Source organism: Panthera pardus, unplaced genomic scaffold, assembly GCF_024362965.1.
Source record: "Panthera pardus isolate Hobbes unplaced genomic scaffold, ASM2436296v1 HiC_scaffold_5, whole genome shotgun sequence".
NCBI classification, from domain to species: domain Eukaryota; kingdom Metazoa; phylum Chordata; class Mammalia; order Carnivora; family Felidae; genus Panthera; species Panthera pardus.
Window position 1 is genome coordinate 14,464,655 of NW_026526980.1, and position 19,543 is coordinate 14,484,197.

General features: G+C 42.1%; 1 protein-coding gene across 2 annotated transcripts in view; it reads left to right on the top strand.

Moving 5' to 3' along the window:
- Window positions 1-117: 117 nt before the first annotated feature.
- The window catches only part of DCTN5 (dynactin subunit 5), a 30,014-nt gene continuing 10,588 nt past the window's right edge, over window positions 118-19,543 (top strand). Inside the window, exons 1-6 of one of the 2 annotated variants that reach the window (XM_019430340.2) lie at window positions 121-273; window positions 1,032-1,100; window positions 6,508-6,626; window positions 9,684-9,795; window positions 14,411-14,513; window positions 17,726-19,095. In XM_019430340.2, the coding sequence (XP_019285885.1) occupies window positions 226-273; window positions 1,032-1,100; window positions 6,508-6,626; window positions 9,684-9,795; window positions 14,411-14,513; window positions 17,726-17,823 (549 nt within the window). In that variant the 5' untranslated portion in view covers window positions 121-225 and the 3' untranslated portion in view covers window positions 17,824-19,095. Of the gene's footprint in view, window positions 274-1,031; window positions 1,101-6,507; window positions 6,627-9,683; window positions 9,796-14,410; window positions 14,514-17,725; window positions 19,096-19,543 lie in introns of those variants that run through there. The other variant, XM_019430341.2, reaches the window with a different exon arrangement.

Below are 19,543 nucleotides of genomic sequence, written 5' to 3' on the forward strand. Positions count from 1 at the left end.
CGTCACCCACAGCCAATTACATCCACCGCTTAGCCTGCGCATGCGCAGCCGGAGACGGCCGAGTAAGGGAGCGGGGCCGCCTAGAGGAGAGCCGAGCTGCGGATGAGAGCGCCGGACGCCCAGGGCGGAAGTGGAGGAGCGGCCGGAAGTAGTCCGAATCCCAGTCAGACTGACCGGCCGGCAGGCTTTGACAGGAGCCGGAGCTGCGGAAAGAAGTTGGTGGCAATGGAGTTGGGCGAGCTGCTTTATAACAAGTCGGAGTACATCGAGACGGTGCGCTTATCCAGGCATCTTTCTCCGTTTCCAAGCCTGCGTCCCTTTGAGGCTGGTGCCCCCCTCCTGCCCCTGCCCCACCCCGGGTCGCTTTGGCGTTTAGTCCGAGATTACATAGGATCACTTCGTGAATGGCTCAGCTTTGTTACTTATTCCCTGCATGGTCAGTTTAGGCTTTTTAAATTTATTCATGGTTTCATCGTAGAGATAAAATGCCTTGCAGAAAGCAGGATACGTCTCATCCACCCTAATACCAATAGCAATTCCAGGCTTCGGGCCTTTCAGAGTTTTTTGTTTTTTGTTTTGTTTCTTTTAAGCTAATGTGTCGTTCTTTATTACCATGTGTTAAAAGACGGTTAGGTTCTTTGGAGTCAATATATGATGCGTGTAAATTGCTCCAGGTAGGGTAAGTGCTCAGTCGTCATTGCTATTATTATTTCTTTACTGAATTCTTGTACCTCTGATATGGGTAAAGTCATTATCCTGGATTTAGGGCTGTAAGTATAGAACTGAGACTTGAATCAGTGTCACTAATGTTAGTAGGCTCTAGACCTACCACATCCAAATTCTGGATCCATTCCTGGAGTCTCCAGTTTCCTAATCCATCCTTGCTTTGTTAATATGCCGGACTCATTCCATTGAAGACTACATCACATTTCAAGTACTTTTTCTCTCCAATAGGAGAGCTTTCCAGATGGAAACTTGTAGCCCAGAACCTACTTAGTTTCTCACCCCTGTTTTCTGCTCTTTCCTTTCAGGCATCTGGAAACAAAGTTAGTCGCCAGTCTGTGTTGTGTGGAAGTCAGAACATCGTTCTCAATGGCAAGGTAAGAGACACAGCCAGCCCCAGGATGCATACTTTTGCTTTCTGTCCACTAATTATCACATTAGCAGGACAGATAATATGTTACCACATCTCCCATTTGTTGCTGTGCATTTAAAAATTATCTTTTTGGGGGGCCCCTGGGTGGCTCAGTCAGTTAAACCTCTGACTTTGGCTCAGGTCATGATCTCGCAGTTTGTGGGTTCGAGCCCTGTGTCTGGCTCTGTGCTGACAACTGGAGCCTGGAGCTTACTTCAGCTTCTGTGTCTCCCTCTCTCTCTCTGCCCTCCCCTGGTCACGCTCTGTCTCTCTCTCAAAAATAAATAAACGTTAAAAAAAAAACTTACTAAAAATTTTCCTTTTTTCATTCTCCAAATTCTATTGAATACAAAAAAAGATTCCATGAAAGAAGGCAACAGAAAACCTTTTTTCTTTATGCCAGGAACAAAATACAGTGGCACCCAGAACTGAAATTATTGCAAAGTGCTGTAGTGTGCCTTAACCACTAAATACAAATATAAATAGGCAACAAAATATTTTAGTGTAGAAGCTATAAAGTAGGGGCTGCTGGATGGCTTAGTCGGTTAAGCATCCAACTTCGGTTCAGGTTATGATCTTGCAGTTCGTGAGTTGAGTTCAAGCCCTGCATTGGGCTCTACATTGGTGGTGCAGAGCCTGCTTGGGATTCTCTCTCTCTCTCTCTCTCTCTCTCTCTCTCTCTCTCTCTGCTTCTCCCTCTCTCTCCCTCTCTTTCTCTGCCCCTTCCCCACTCTCCCTTTATCTCTCGAAGTAAATAAACTTAAAAAAAAAAGAAACTATAAAGTAGTAGTAATATAATTAACAGTTTACTAATAATAGTTCAGTATGAACTGAAACTCTTAAAATTGATTTGAGACTCGAGAAAGACGCTAAACTATGAAACGAATTTGCAAAATGGAATATGAAAGGCTGAGAATCTTGTAGTCTGAATAAATTGAAATAGCACAGAGAGGAGTATAAACATGGGAATAATATTACGACATTTCAGAACCAGAGAAAATACCAAGATATATTTGAGCTTGACAGACATTGAAGTCCACGGTTTTTTTCCTGCCAATTTTCTTTGAAATGTTACATCTCTAACTTCCAGAGGGAAAGTAGTCTCACTGTAATCAAGCAATCACACATTTTTTCAGTAGAGACTCAATTACTGTCTCCATTAACTCATCATACTATGAGATTTAATAGAAATATAGTTCAGTAATTAGGTATGATTAGTAATTATAGACACACTGTTTCTGCACAGAGTTAGAACACTCATGTGGAGGATTTTTAGAAATCCCTTAGCTAATTTCAGGACATTCTCTGTGATTTTGTATGGAAGGTTTGTTTTTTAAAGTGTGATATGTTGGGAGAGTGGGTGATGGGTATTGAGGAGGGCACCTTTTGGGATGAGCACTGGGTGTTGTATGGAAACCAATTTGACAATAAATTTCATATATTGAAAAAAAAATAAAATGTGATATGTACAACCACTGTGCAACCATCACCACTATCTATTTCCAAAACTTTCATCACTCATACAGAAGCTCTGTATCCATTGAGGAATAATCCCCAGTTCCTTCCTCACTCCCCATCTCTAATAACCTCAATCCACTTTGTGTCTCTGTGAATTTGCCTTTTCTAGATATGTCATATAAGTAGATTCATATAATATTTGTCCTTTTTTTGTCTAGCTTATTCACTCAGCATAATGTCTTCAAGACTCATCCATGTTACAGGATGTAAATTAATACATACATATACGTATACATATATATATGTTTACATCTGTGTAAACTATCTACATATATACATATGTAGATAGTTTAGCTTTACTTGGCTTTCTGTTACTTTTTTTAAACTCAGTCATTAGAATAATCACAATAGGGAACGCATATCACACTAAGTACCTTTGTTCTCAGTTCTGTTTCTAAGATTCACTGTGGTTTGTGTATTTTCACTGCTGTGTACCATTCCATTTATCCCCTGTCCTATTAGTTATTTTGTTTCTAGTTTTTTGTTTTGTCCCTTTCAGAATTTTGAAATTTCTATTTTCCTAAGCCCTTATATCAGGTGTCATAGTTTCTGCCGGGGTAGACAGAGATCAGATGGCTAAAGAAGACTGGGTGCCAACAACAGAGTGGAAGGGCCTGGTAAAGTGGAGAATCTGGGTCCTAGTTAAGCTCAAGGTGGTTGTTGCCATGTGGGAATATAGGCCTATATTTCCAGAGCTCTGATTTTCTCAAAAGAAACTGGAAATCTGGGGAAGGAGGGGTTAATTCTAATTTCTTTTATTTTGAGAGAGAGAGTGCAAACAAGCAGAGGAAAGGGGCAGAGGGGGAGAGAGAGAGAATCTTAAGCGAGCCCCAACATGGGGCTTGATCCCTCAATCACATGACCCTAGGACCACAATCTGAGCTGAAGTCAAGAGTCAGATGCTTAACTGACAGAGCTACCCAGGCACCCCCATATAATGGAACATTTTAAAAATTATCTTTATTAGAGCCCAAATGTCTGTCAACTGATGAATGGATAAAGAAGATGTTTATATATACTTGGTAATGAGAAAGAATGAAATCTTGCCATTTGCAACAATGTGGTTGGGACTGCAGGGTATTACGCTAAGTGAAATAAGTCAGTCAGAGAAAGACAGATATATGTTTTCACTCCTATGTGGAATTTGAGAAACTTAACAAAAGATCATGGGGGAAGGGAAGGGGAAAAAGGTAGTTTCAAACAGAGAGGGAGGCAAACCATAAGAGACTCTTTTTTTTTATATAATGTTTATTTATTTTTGAGAGGGAGAGAGAGAGACAAGAGTGTGAGCTGGGGAAGGGCAGAGAGAGGGAGAGACAGAATCCGAAGCAGGCTCCAGACTCTGAGCTGTCAGCACAGAGCCCGATGCGGGGCTCGAACTCACGAGCTCTGAGATCATGACCTGAGCCAAAGTTGGATGCTCAACCAACTGAGCCACCCAGGCACCCCAACCATAGGAGACTCTTAAATACAGAGAACAAACTGAGGGTTGATGACGGGGAGGGGAAAATGGGTGATGGGCATTGAGGAGGACACTTGTTGTGATGAGCACTGGGTGTTATATGTAAGCAATGAATCATGGGAATCTACTCCTGAAGCCAAGAACACACCGTATACACCGTATGTTAGCTAACTTGACAATAAATTATATTTAGAAAAAAACAATAAAAAAATAAAGGAAAAATTATCTTTATTGAGGTATAATTTACATATAATAAAGTGTGCCCATTTTAAGTGTGTAGTTTGACATGTTTTGACTGACGCATACACCTATGCAGCCACTACTACAATTAAGGTGTAAAATGTTCCATCACCCTCATTTTCCTTGGACCCCTCTGTAGTCAGTCCTCCTCCTACCCTTGGCTCCAGGTAACCACTGGTGTAAAACTAATATAGATTAGCTTTTCATTTTGTAGAGTTTCTTATAATGGCAATCATGTACTCTGTCGTCAGGTTTCTTTCATTCAGCATAATGTTTTTGAGATTTATCCATGTTGTGTTCGTTAGTGGATTTATAGCTCATTACTTTTTATAGACGAACAGTATTATTATGGAACTTGCAGACATGTGCAAAAGTGGAGAGAACATATAATGAATCTCCATATGTTCATTCACCAGCTTCTGCAATTAGCAATATTCTGACATTCTGTTTCATCTTTACCTGTCCTGTAAACCCATACCTATTTTGACCAAGGTGAGGGGCTGGGTATATTTAAAGCAAATTGTATTATTTCACTCATAAATATTTCAATATGTATCACTGAGATTTAAAAACTTTAAAAATAAGTAGAGTACCCTTATTATATTTTTTAAGAAGCCAGTAATTTCCTAATATCATCTAATCCTCGGTCCATGTTCCGTCTTTCTAGTGTCTTAATATGTCTTTTAACAGTTGGTTTATTCAAATCAGGATCCAAATAAGGTCAAGTATACATTGCTTCTGGTTGATACACTTCTCAGGGCCCTTTATTTTTTATTTTTTTCTAATGTGTATTTATTTTTGAGACAGAACATGAGCGGGGGGAGGGGGGGACAGGAGAGGGGAGGCAGAGAGAGAGGGGTACAGAGGATCCAAAGCAGGCTCCAGACTCTTCATTGAAAGCAGAGAGCCCGATGTGGGGCTTGAACTCACGAACTGTGAGATCATGACCTGAGCCAAAGTCGGACACTCAACCAACTGAGCCAGCCAGATGCCCTCTCAGGGCCCTTTAAATCTGTAATAGTTCTTTTCCCCCAGCCCGTTTTTTTCTCCCCATGCTACTTATATGTTAAGGAAACTGGCTCACTGTACTGTAGAATTTTCAAGTTTTGGATTTGGCCAGTTCTGTTTGCACAAGTTGTTGAATGCAGTCTCTATGCCCCTTTTCTGCCCTTTAATTAGTAGATCTGGAGGCTTGATCAGATTCCTCTACCTTGAATTTATTTCTCTTTTTCTCGTGCACAGCTGTTGTCATAGAGGAGGCCCATTCTTTCATTTTACCTTGATCCACTGTAGTCATCTAACGGGCCACTTTTCCTCCAGTCTTACCTGCTCTCTCCATGTAGATTCTAGGCTGTTTTCAGATTAGTATTTTTAAACTAAAGATTCACTGTGTTAATCCTCCACTTAAAAACTTTCATTGATTCCTTATATGCTCTAGGGGTATAAGCCTAAGCTTCTGTGCTCAGCATATATAAGGCCTGGTCCCTTGCTTGCTTTTTTGGCTAGAACTACAGCCATATGCACTTCTTCTTCTTCTTTTTTTTTTTTTTTTTTTACCCTATTTATTCATTTATTCAAAAGACATTTCAAGAATGCCTACTTTTTACTAAGCATGGGGCATTAATCCCCCCCAAACTTCTGATTACATTATCCACCCTGCAGCCCATCCAGGCAATCTTTGGGGAAGCTGGATATACCCTGCAGCGTAGCACTTCATCTGAGTCTAGAGTTGGGAAGAGGAACCAGAAACTCAGTAGGTCTACCTGTGGGAGCATGAAGTTGAAGATAGTAGTATTGGGAGGTCGGACAAAGGTAGGGGCAGCCTGGACTTTCACTGAGCAAGTAGCAGGTCAGGCTTGGGGACAGGTGGAACCAAGTGAACCTGAGGAGGTAAGTGAACTCGGGGGGTACCATATTCTCAGCAAACGTCTGTTTATTCAGTGAGTCCTATTTGTGGGATATACTGGGAACCTCTTCAACTAAATCAGTGTTACGAAGGCCATTCTTTTTACCTTACAAGTTATCCCTTTTGCCAGAACACGTTACTCAGTAGATCAAAACATAACTTCAGTAGGTGTCTTGCTACCTACTCTTTTCTGTTGTGTTTTCAGCTGTACTGGTAGTTATTTTTTAAATGTGCTTTGTTTTGTAGACCATTGTGATGAACGACTGTATTATCCGAGGGGATCTGGCAAATGTGAGAGTTGGACGTCATTGCGTTGTGAAAAGCCGGAGTGTCATAAGGCCACCTTTCAAGAAATTCAGCAAAGGGTATGCAATTTAATTACCTTGTTTGGGTCTTGGGCAAGAATCTGCTACTGGTGGAGTGTTCCGTGTGTTGAGGTGTGGTGTGAGGAGCAGGGCTGTGCTGTTGTTTGGGACATGAAAGAAGACTTCACTCTGATGAACACAACTCTGGTGGTGGTGGTCTTAGTTTAGTTGTTGGTTGGTTCCCAGAAACAGAATCCACTTAACCTAGAAAAAAAAAGCAAAGGGGGTTCTGGCAAAAGAGACAGGGGCATATTTAATGGAATCTCAGGGTAGGAGAAGGTGCCAGGCCTCACAAGGGACTAGAGCCTGTGCCTGGACAGCTAGACAGAATCACGGTGACTGGTCTGTCGCTCTCTTACTGAGATTATACTGTTTCTTATTTGTCCTTGTCTCTGTGTTTCTGCTTCCCTCCCCTCTCTTGTACATTGGCTTTGTCTTCCCCCATTTCTCACGAAGCCAACCTTGCTGCCTCAGCCCCTAACTTATATCTATTCTCCATTTAAGCTTCAGTGGATACCGACCAAGGATTTTAGGTCTTATTTCCAAAATCTTGGGAGAGGAAATCTGATTGGCTCAGCTTGAGTTGAGTGCTCCACCCCTGTCTTAACAGTTGTGACCTGGAGGGCAGGGTCAGGTCAGGCCCACTGTGGGCCCAAGAATAAAGATTGCCCAAGAAGGGACATGGACAGGGCAGGAAAACTGTCCACTATGCCTAATGTGCTGGTTTTGGGCTTTGGTTTATTTGTTTTTTGTTTTTTGTTTTTGCCTCTCCCTCTTTTCCCTCCTGGCTTCTACCTGTGGCACCGTCTGTATGTTATTGAGTAAGTCAGCAAGCATTTACTGAGTGCTTTTTTTATGTCAGTCAGTAGGATGCAAGCTGGGTACGTAAAGATGGGTGAAATTGCATTCCTGCCTCAAAGTTCTCAAAACCTAGTGGGAGAAACAATTGCATAAATAGATGACTACTATAAAATATGATAGTGTAATGTGATAGCCACTGCATAATGTCACGCTCCTGTCATAGGGCTATGTACATGGTTAGGGAGGAACAGAACAGAGCAACCAACTGAGACTGTAATACCTAGGAACATGCAGAAATGATCCTGCATTCCTCAGAATGAGGTCAGACTCCAGACTTTCCATTACATACAGGAATTAGAGCAGGGAGTCTGTAAGTCATTCACATGAAAACATTTGCTCATTAGCTCAGAAGGCAATTGGGGGAAAACTAGAAAACCTCTTGGTAGCCTTTTGTGATTCCATACTGTGACAGGTACTCTGTTGGAGTTGTTGACTTTCCCTTCTGATAATGGCATTACTGGGCTGGATATGGTCCCAGGAAAGCACCGAGAATAAATAATAAACATGGGGTTTATTGGTGAATTGGAAGGATATATAAATGAGAATAGTCCACATGAGAAATACATAAGTACAAAAGTGTAACTAGAAACACATGAATAGTAAGTGAGTTTGGGGGCGCCTGGATGGCTCAGTCAGTTGGGCTTCCAACTCTTGATTTCGGCTCAGGTCATGATCTCACAATTCATGAGATCAAGCCTCATGTCAGGCTCTGTGCTGAGCATGGAACCTGCTTGGGATTCTCTCTCTCCTCTCTCTGCCCCTCCCCTGCTTGTGTGTGTTGTCTCTCTCTCTCTCAAAATAAAAAACATGAAAAAAAAGAGAGAGAGAGTGTGTGTGGATTCTCCCCACTCCCGTCCCACATATCTCAGTACCAGAACTAGATAATAGAAAATAGAACCAGATAAGAATATCAGGTTTGGAATTTTAATTAATTAATTAATTTTTAAGTTTATATATTTTGAGAGAGAAAACATGAGTGGGAGTGGGGCAGAGAGAGAGAGGGAGAGAATCCCAAGCAGGCTCTGCACTGCCCGACACAGGGCTCAAACTCACAAACCCTGAGATCATGACCTGAGGTGAGATCAAGAGTTGGACACTTAACTGACTGAGCCACCCAGGCGTCCCTGGAATTTTTAATTTAAAATTAAATGACGGTTCTGCTGTAGACTGTGATGAGATCAAGGAATTCATTGTCACACAAGGGGTGCAGATCAAAAATACGAATAGATTACAGAAGATTTAAATAAATTATACATCCTCAGAGGACAGATACCGTCTCCAATAAAATATTCCTGACAAAATAGAACGCAGGACTAGAAAGAGCCAGTGAGCATCCAACTACTTTATTTTAGTTCCAGTCCAAATATTTTATATCCCAATGTATTGAAGTTACCTGTAAATGCGATCCTAGAACCCCTGTCCATGACATTTGAGGAATCCTAGAGAATGGGAATGATGTCAGTAGTCTGGAGAAAGCCTCCTGACTCCTACTCATCTTTCAAGTCTTGGCTTACGTATCACTTTCAGTTAAACTTTTACCAAACTACCAATTTAGGTAGTTACATACTCTCATTGTATACTCTCATATCTTGGTGCTTTTCGTCTGTAGCACTAATCACAGTTGTAATTAATTACTTAGATAATCATTTATTTAATCTCTCTTCTCTTGATTGCAAGCTCCTCGTGGGCAGGGTTATGTACCTTTTGCTTGCTATTATATCTCCAGTTCCCTAGCGTAGAGTCTGGCATATAGTAGGCATTCAGGAAAATCAGTGAATATACAAATGTTTGGAATGCTGAATGCTAGAAAATACATCCTCAAAACCTGATGTCAGTTCCTTGAAGCCCTGTAGAGCAGATTACTGAAAATGTGACCTGTGAGCATTTTCAAGGAGGCAGGAATGAGCAAAACATTCATTCATTTGGTGCCAGCTCTTTTAGCTTGGAAGGTCTTGCTCCTTCTGCCTTGCTGTTTCTTTGCACACTGCCTGGTCTAATATTTCTGATTTTGAGCTAGTAATCACATTCATCTTCAACATTATAGAATTCCCCTAGCCTGAGAGTTCTTTCCTTACTAGGAGCAGTCTTATTAAGACGAGACGATAAAGTTGAGAATATGGTCTGTAGTTCTATAAACCTCTACCAAGAGCACATCACCTTGACTTTTTTTTGTTTGTTCATCTTTTCCTTCTCTAGTGTTGCATTTTTTCCTTTACATATCGGGGACCATGTCTTTATTGAGGAAGATTGTGTGGTCAACGCAGCTCAGATTGGCTCTTACGTTCACGTTGGCAAGAACTGTGTGATTGTGAGTATGATGTCTTGGCTGGCTAAATGTCCTCCCATCCCCTCAAGCTCACGTCCCTCACATCAGTGGGCCTCCACTTTTGTGACCGAGGAGGGTAGAAGTAGTTTCTGGCCTACTGGAATTGTTGGATTTGGAGTTTTTTAGGCGTTAAAAATCACGGCTAAACTTTACCAAACCTCTTCTATATGATGTTGAACTTTCCTTTGATGATCTTATTTGACCCTCATAACCGTCCAAGGGTGATAGTACTATTATTATCCCTATTTGTGAGTGAGAAGCCTGAAGACCTTAGATATTAGGGGATTTGACAGGGCTATTAAGTGGTAGAGCTGGGATTCGAACCCAGGCGGCATGAATAGCCATGCCGATTCTATGGCCTACCTGTTGCCTTACCTCCAGGAATGTACAGTCTAGTGGGTCAAAGGGGATGACATTAGGCAAAGTGCAGGTAGCTCAGGGTGATGGGTGTGCAGGGTACAAGTGGCCCTTTCTCAGTGGAACCTGTAGGACCCTGGTCCATAAGAGCCTTGGCATCCACTTGTTACATCCAGCCGTGGCTTTACAGATTTGGATTTCTTAGTATTTCATAGATGAAGAGCTTGATTTCAGTTGGGATTTAGGAGAACATCCTGGGTGAGAATATTAATGACTGGAGCTGAACTGCCTTAAGGTTTAGGGAAGATGTTTCCTATATTTTAAATTTGTACCCAAATTCTAGATTCTTGGGAAAGCCAAGAACTTTTCATGTTTTTAAATGGCTGTTCCCAATAATGCAGAGGCAGCCCTCTGCTCTGGACAAGACTCAAGTATCAGAATACTTGCTGAATCTGGGGTTCCTGGGTGGCTCAGTCGGTTAAGCGTCTGACTCTTGATTTGGCTCAGGTCATGATCTCATGGTTCATGAGTTTGACTCCCACGTGAATTGAACTGAGCTGATAGCATGAGCCTACTTGGGATTCTCTCTCCTCTCTCTTTCTCTGTGTCCCTCCCCTGCTCATGATGTCTCTCTCTCTCTCTCTCAAAATAAATAAATAAACAAATTAAAAAATACATCCTGAAACCATGCAGTCACATTCCACAAGCCACAAGCAAAGATGGACCATGTAGTGGAGAGCCACATGACTGTGGAAATCTGACTTGGTTAGTCATAATTAAGGGAAGTTGTTGTTTTGCCAACCATTCTCCTCCAAAGGAGTCCCTTTGTATGTATCAGAGACAGAGAGTCTTTAGTTTGACATGATGTTGAAGGGGGAAAATAGTGAAACTCATCCTGTCCAACAAGAGTTGGTTTTCTAAGCCATGGTTAGATTTTTCTTTTTCTTTTTTTCTTTCTTTTCTTTTTTTAAGTTTATTTATTTATTTTGAGAGAGAGAGAGAGAGAGAGAGCGTGAATCAGGGAGGAGCAAAGAGAAAGGGAGAATCCCAAGCAGGCTCTGTGCTGTCTCGGGGCTCAAACCCACAAACCATGAAATCATGACCTGAGCCAAAGTCGGATACTTAACTGACTGAGCCACCCAGGCACCCCACAGCTGGATTTTTTCTGACATTTTCTGCAGCAAAGTGATGACATCCTCATAGTAGCCTAGGTGTTAGTCCTGTCCTTTATCCCCAGAGCAAAATATCTGAAATGTTGAGATCCAAATGCTCTTCCCAGTGCTTAGGGAATTCTAGTCTTCTTGTCCTGTATTTTGCTTTTTAGGCCACTTTTTTTTTCAACGTTTATTTATTTTTGGGACAGAGAGAGACAGAGCATCAACGGGGGAGGGGCAGAGAGAGAGGGAGACACAGAATCGGAAACAGGCTCCAGGCTCTGAGCCATCAGCCCAGAGTTTAGGCCACTTTTTGATACATCAGTTCATGAAATAGTCACTGTTGGGTATTGGCAGTATTTATTTGCTGAGCCTTTACAAATCCTCAAGTAATCTCAAGAGAAAAATTCTTTTAGAATTCTAGAATCTCGGAGCTAGCAGGAATTCTTTGAGTCCAGCTGACCTCATGACCCACAGATCCTTCCTCTAGCACCCATTTGGTGTTCTAACTCTTGTTTGGATATGTGAAGGTATAGATGTCAATCAGAACTGCCTGAATGCTTACAGGTAAAGACTAACAAGCAATCTTAACAGGCATCGTTATTGTACTGTGAGCTTTGCATTTATTATCTCTAATCCTCAGAGCATCCCTGCAGGTTTGGTTTTATGTCCTGTTTCACAGATGAGGAAACCAAGGCTCAGAGATGCTAAATAACTTGTATAAGGAGATAAAGGTAGCTGTAATAGTGGTAACACGTAGTTCTTGACTCCTCCTTGAAAAGTTCACCACGAAAGAATAAAGAAGTAGTTTCAGCTTTTAACCTCTTCATCTGTTGCCAATCCACTCATGCCTAAGAAGTACTGGCGTTTTTACTTTTGCTGCTACTTAATTGATCAGTTTTCCCAGAATGCTCTGAAAGCTGATTAAGCATCATTTGTCTGAGTCAGCAGAATGGCTAGCTAGTGGACTCGGCAGGTGCCTACTACAGCAGGTGTGGTGGCTGGTGATACACAGAGCAAAGTTTTATTCACATTGCTCTTTTCCTAGGACCCTTTGTCTGCAGATTCCCTATATGTGAGTGTAGCATGTCTGACACAGCATATTCTGTTTCATTTCACTCAGTGCCCCATGTGCTTAGTCTGTATTATTAGGAGCTTAGGTGCCGTAGGATGTCTTTGAGTTCATTTGGAAATCACCAGGGGAGCTGGCTGGCTGCTGTATTTTTGAAATTGCCATTAGGGGTGCCTGGGTGGCTCATTTGGTTAAGCATCCAGCTTTCGATTTCAGCTCAGATCATGATCTCACAGTTCGTGAGATTGAGCCCTGCGTCAGGCTCTATGCTGACAGCACGAAGCCTGCTTGGGATTCTCTCTCTCCCTCCCTCTCTTTGCCCCTCCCCTGCTTGTGCATGCATGTATATACTCTCTCTTTCTCAAAAATAAATAAATTAAAAAAAAAAAGAAATTGCCAATAGGAGGCAATTATGGGAGAGAACTTTCTAAGAGTGAACGAAGAGCTACAGCTGCAACTTGTTTCTGAGCTACAGATATTGTCAGGTATTGCCAAGGCTATTGTCCACTAGCCAGAGACAGCTTAGCAGTCACTTAAAAAATTCAGACTTAGAGGTATAAGCTTTTTAAAAAACTCATGTGACAATCTACCTGGAAATTCCTGGAAATACCTATGATTTGGGTACTTATTTATTTATTTTTAATGTTTTGTGTATATTTGAGAGAGAGCACACAGTGGGGAAGGGACAGAGAGAGAGGGGAATAGAAGCTCTGAAGCAGGCTCTGTGCTGACAGCAGTAAGCCCGATGCAGGGCTTAAAAGCACAAACTCTGAGATCATAACCTGAGCTGATAGCAGATGCTCAACCAACTGAGCCATCTAGGTGTCCAATTTGGGTGTTTAGTAATGGGGAAATTTTTTATATAGCTTTCATATCCTTTGGTAAAATCTGAGATCTGGATACATTAGCATTGTCCTGATAGTTAAGAATTCCACATTGTCAGCCAAATGTGCTTTATCAGACCAACTGACCAAAACACAAGTGAACTCATAGGGCCTGGTAATGTAAATGCAGTCAATAAAGACCAAAACTTTCATTTAGTTTGCAGGTAGTCTGAGGCACAATGCTAATCTGTATATAGAAGCCTCTCCTTTGCCTTAACCCATGAAACGGATGAATCTACCAGACCTTATTTCTTGCCCTCAAAACTCTGTGGGTTATGGCAGAATTGAAAAGTGAAGGCAGTGGATAAAGTCAAGCATAAGGCTTGGCTGAAACCTTCAAAATGAACATATTGGCTGATATGAACCAAGAGTACAGAAGTAGATCCTAATTCTGTGCACAAAATGGCTTCAGGGGTTCAACTGATGTCATGAGAATTAGTCTCCTTCTCTTTCCCGCTTTCCTCTAGGAGACTTTCAGGCAGGTTTTTCCCTTATGGAAACAACACAGCTGGTCCAGGCATCTGTCCTATTCTCGGAAACTCCATTGGAAAGAGCTTCTTTTCCCAGTAGTCCCAGCAAAAGCCCTGATGTTCAGATTCATCAGACTGATCTGGCTCATTCCCTAAACCAGTTTTCATGGCCAGGCTTGGAGTTTGGGGTTAGGATAGGGGACTGTGATGGGCAGGGGGTGGTAACCAAGGGTCAATATAGGTTCTGTTACCAGAAGAAAGGGGAACAAATGTTGGACAAGCAAAATGATAGATGTCCACTAAATGACAAAAAAAGAAAAAGGAAAGGAAATTGTACAATTCTTGGAAGACTGAATTTCAGTCTATAATGCTTAAGATAACCTGAACTGTCCCTAGCATACCCCCTCCCTGAGTTCACACACACACACACACGTGTGCACACACACACACTCACACTCGCACACACTAACACCCCTACCTCCTCCTGCTTGTCAAATGCCACCCAAAGTAGAGAACTGTGGCCAAACCTCTTGCCATTGTCCCTGTCTGTGGTATGATATCAGGAATGGAGAAAATACAAAATAGCTTTCTACACAGCAGATCGGACAACTTGTACTCCATTTCCTGATCTGTTTCTTAGTGACAAGATTTTCATTTCAGGGGCGCCGGTGTGTATTGAAAGATTGCTGCAAAATTCTTGACAACACAGTTTTACCCCCAGAAACTGTGGTGCCGCCATTCACTGTCTTCTCCGGCTGCCCAGGTAAGCTTGGGTGTTGATATTCAAAGCTCAAGTTCTTTTTCCGTCAGAAAAATAATGGGTGCAACTTCTGTCTCTGACAATATGTTGATCTAGCTCATTTAAAAGATGCTCCTGCGACAGATTCCCTTGAAATGCTATCTAAAACGTAACCAGTATCTTTTTAAATGTGTAATTGGGTTCACCAGGAAATTTCAAGCAAAGAGGAAAGTACACCCATACCATAAGCATGTTTAGGTTTATGCATCTTCATAATAGAGTGGTTTAGGGTTTGATACTGCTGTGGGGACCAGAGATAAAGCCTTACATTCACGTATGGTGGAGAGATCTTCCTGAAGGGTGAGCTCTCAATAAAAAGTTGATATAGAATAAACCTGCTACTAGACAGGAAAAAGGCACAAAGACGCAAGTCTCTCTTGGCCTGGGCTCTGGGTGGAAAAAGAAAAGTCTGTCTACAGAATTCTAACTATGGCTTCATGTTGGCTGGGGGTTTGTACTTCCCACACTGCCAAGGAATGTCCAACCTGAAAAGTTGACATAAAACAGTCTAAGGCCAATGATAGCACTAGGACACCTGAGAAGAGCAAATATATCCCATCTCGACCTTGGCTGACAGAATGCCCTCAGGTAAAGCCCTCATGAGCTCAAAGTTCCAAGTGGCCAAACATGTGAGCAAACAAAAGTCCTACACTCTCATCCTAGAAAACTTGGAAAACACTGGAAAACAGAAGGAAGAAGAAAACCTCATGTCCCCTGCCCCTAGTCCAAGACAGTCTCTTTTCTGTGTTGTTTTATATGGTTGAACTCATGCAGCATGTACAGAGGCACCCCAGAGATTCACAGATGGATGATGCTATGTAGAGAGAGATTTGACAGTATATGAGATCTACCACTGAGTGGTTTAGTTGTTTTCCAATTAAAAAACTCATTACTCAGACCATCGACTGTGAGTTTCAAAGATGTACAGAATCATCCACTCAGATTCTTTGGGGAAGAAGTTGACCATTCTGCTCTTTGGTGCACTTTTGCCTTTGCAGAGTAGGAAGGAGAGCCCTGCTGAGTCATTCTCCCTTATGGGGTTCCCATTGTGGAAAAGCTTAATCATTCTTAGCAAGTGCGGATCAGAACAGCCCTTACAGTTGTTTTAGGTTGATTGTCAAACAGGTATCTGCTCTGAGGTGAGAAGCATATTGCCCGAGAAATATCCTTTTTTTTTTTTTTTTTTTTTTAATGTTTATTTATTGTTCAGAGAGAGAGCAGGGGAGGGGCAGAGAGAGAGGGAGACAGAATCCAAAGCAGGCTATGCTGTCAGTGCAAAGCCCGATGTGGGGCTCAAACCCACAATCCGTGATATCATGACCTGAGCAGAAGTCAGATGCTCAACTGACTGAGCCACCCAGGAGCCCCGCCAGAGAAATATCTTGATCTCTTTTAACTTTTTCAAGGTCCTTAGCACCACCTATGGTCTTTGGACACCAATGGCAGAGGCAGGGAGGCACCACTTCGTATTTGAAATCCAAATAAGCACTGTGTTTTAGAGGTTCTGATGGAGGATTCAAGCTGCCTGAGACCTTAGAGATCATTGCGTAGATGGGGGAAATAGAAAGGTGTGGGTGTCCACAGGGTCAGAGCTGGTTTGTGGGAAAGCCTTGACTAGCACTTGAGACCCCTTATTTAGAATCCTGTACTTTCTGCACTGTGACAAGATGCTTCCCGTGTTCATTTGCAGTAGTTTCACAAACATGCTAACTATCTTGATACTGCTGTTGGAAATCCCCATCTTGAATAAAGAGGCGTAGGGCTGCAGGAAGACTGGCACATTTTTGGAGGGCTCCACTGCATGAAACTGACTAGTGGAACAAAGTGAAAGACAAACCATCTGGAAAGAATGTTGGCCAAAATTGCCTACAGGAGTCAGACAGAAGTGACTGAAGTAATAGCCTGTCGTAGCTATCTAAGAATACAAACCTAACATTGTGAGATCTTCTGATGTTTCATGAGGAGCTAAAAATCTGAATTTTTATGTGATATCCCTGGACTTTTAAATGTTGGCTAACTTTTTAAAAAGATTAAATACTATGCAGACCAAACATAGGCTCGCAAATCTAACATGGCTGTTCATTTGTAAACAGTTCCTGTGAGAATTTTGTATTTTTAAGACCTTTTTTCCATTGTACCTGTTACTTTCTCTTTCTATATATGCAAGTGCATGTATTTGTTCTTGTATGTGTGATGTGTATGTATGCGTATTCATATGCATATATACATATACTTGTGTACATAATACAGATGTATGAGACTGTTTACACCTGTGTAAACAGACTCACACTCTCTATTCTGTTTGGAAACTTGCCTTCTTAACAGTGTATCTTGGGCATCTTTTCTTTTCAGTATGTGGAGAGTCCCCTCATTCCTTTTAATGGTTACATGTTTTTCGTTGCATAAATGTACCACAGTGTAACTCATCAGTAATGGTGTAATGGATCATCAGGTGTTGCCTTTGGTTTTTCAGTATTAGAAACTTTGCTGCGTTAATATTCTTGTACACGTATTGTTCAGTTGGGCAAGGTTATCTGTAGGATAAATTCTTAGAAGTTGGATTGTCAGGTCACAGGGTATGAACTTTTAAAAGTTTTGCTAGATTTTCCAAAATTGCTCTTCAAAACAGTTGTATGAACGTACACTTCCACCCATAGTATATGGGAGTGACTTTTCCTGGAAATCCTTAAATACAATTTTTTGTCTTTCTGTAGGATATTTCTGTTCTACTCCCATCCACGACTTGTATGTAGCAGGTTTGGGGACTGCATGTTTCACTGTATGAACAGCAGAGCAGCTTCTTACCTCAAAGTGTGTTCACCTTGGCTTTGCCCAGTAGGTGTCACACCAGAATCCAGGGGATGGACAAATCCATCCTGAAACAACCTCCAGTGGAGTCAGAGATGCCTTAATAACCTTTTTTACCTGGAATTTATTTATCCATTCAGGGAATTGTATTCTTTGTCTCCCCCCCCCCCCCCCCCCCCCCCCCCGACACACACACAAATACTATCTCAGAGATGTGGTCAGTAGAACTACTCTGCTAGCATTGAAGATGGAGGACTTGGATTTAGATGCTCATGAGTAAAGAAAAGGGGCCTATAGGGGTTTAAACGAAATCAGAGCTGCTGTCCTCCCCCGGCTCCAGTTGGTTGATCAGGTCTTTCTTTCCCCAGGACTGTTTTCAGGGGAACTCCCAGAATGTACCCAGGAGCTGATGATTGACGTCACCAAGAGCTACTACCAGAAGTTTTTGCCCTTGACACAGGTCTAACGTCTCTGCCTTGTGTCTTGAATTTGGTTGAGCTCTAAGATGAACTTGGGGACAAAGTGAGCCAGCCAGCATCTACAAAGAGCTCTAGTGTCTTTGATATCTTCCACCCTCTTTTTTTGTTTGTCTGGTTTTGTTTAATTCTTTAGAATTTCTCAATCCTTCCAGGTTCTAAGCTCTTAAGACTTTAATAACAGAACGCCTGGAGGCGTTGTGTCCAAATGCTGTACTTAAACCTTATCTATTAACAGTCACTCCATACCATTATCTGTGGAACACAGAATCATCTGTTCCCAACACTCCCACCCCTTGGTCCGGTGGATGACTGGATCCTGCTGAAATAGGCCCGCCGAGCGCAGCACTGTCCCAGCGTGGAGGTCATGGAGCTGGTGTGCTGCTCTCAGCCTTTAGCTGCTCACATGGATCGCTGTCGGCTTTCCTGAGCTAACACATTTGGCCAGTTGCCCCAGTTGCTCATGGGGGGAAAAAGAGTGACTTTTCAGAGCCCAGATTCCTGTTTGCTACTGAAACATCAAGGGAGGGGTGGTTAGCATTTCTCTCCTTCCCAAAATGACCTTAACTGTCCTTTTAACCCAGGGTGATGAATAAAAGACTTTCTAGCATTCTGATCTAGGGCCTTTGGCTTTCACTAGAGGGGAGGCCCTCAGCACCCAGGTTTTATTTTTGCAAAGACCCAGGTTTGAGTCTCCCACGTGGATGGGCTAGTCTGGCAGTCACTCCTTGCTAACAGTATTTAGAGGCAGCAACATATGCCTTATTTCCTTGAAGACGTAGCATTTGTGACAATTGTTCTCTAACCTAGAACCATTCACCCACTCTATATTTGCCATAAACGTCACAGTTAAGACCAAATTATTTGTACCTGGACCCGATCATGTATATATACAGGGGCCTCTTAAATCATTCTGTGGGCACAGAGTCCCAAGGAGTAAATGAATTTACCAGTGCTGTTCTTAACCATCTCTTGGGTAATAACACAATCCTGCTTGGTTCTGCTCTGACCTTTGGTCTAAAAGGATTTAGAAGGGAAGGCCTGAGAAGCTTGGCTTTGCTCAATGCTCTGATTCTGCTTTGAACAGGGTAGGATAGTTCAGCCTTGAAGATTAAGGATCTAGCAGGAGCTGTCCTAACTTAATATCTGGTTGTGGGGTTAAAGTGTCTATATGTGATGATCTCTACTACGTCAATATAAAACTATTTTCTGGTTTGTCTTTTTTTTTTGTTTGTGCATTAAAAGATTGACTTCAAAGATTATTTGAAGGTGATCCTTCTCTATCTCCAGTGATGGCTACCTCAGTTCCTTGGGCACTTTACTGCACTCCTGGTGCCCTGCTACAGACTTGACATTCACTGGTTTGCTTACGGTTCACACCAACCCAGTAAGGTGGATGTTGTTCCCATTTTACAGATGAGAAAAAAACTCAAAGATCTTAGGTAACCGGTCCATTCATACAATGAAGAAGTGACTGACCCAGGAGTCACCCCCCCATGCCTATCTGACAACATAGCCATGTTACTCAGCTGTGGCCTGGTAAGATGAGACTAGGCTTGCCCTTGGAGCACATCTGCTCTGCGTCCTACTTGATGTCAGTAGTCTGTGATGGTTGCAGTTTTTTACTTTGTTTTGATTGATTGATGTCATTTCCTGGCATCTCCCCCAACTCACTTCTCCTTTCGTGCCACCATAAAGGCAGATCTTGGA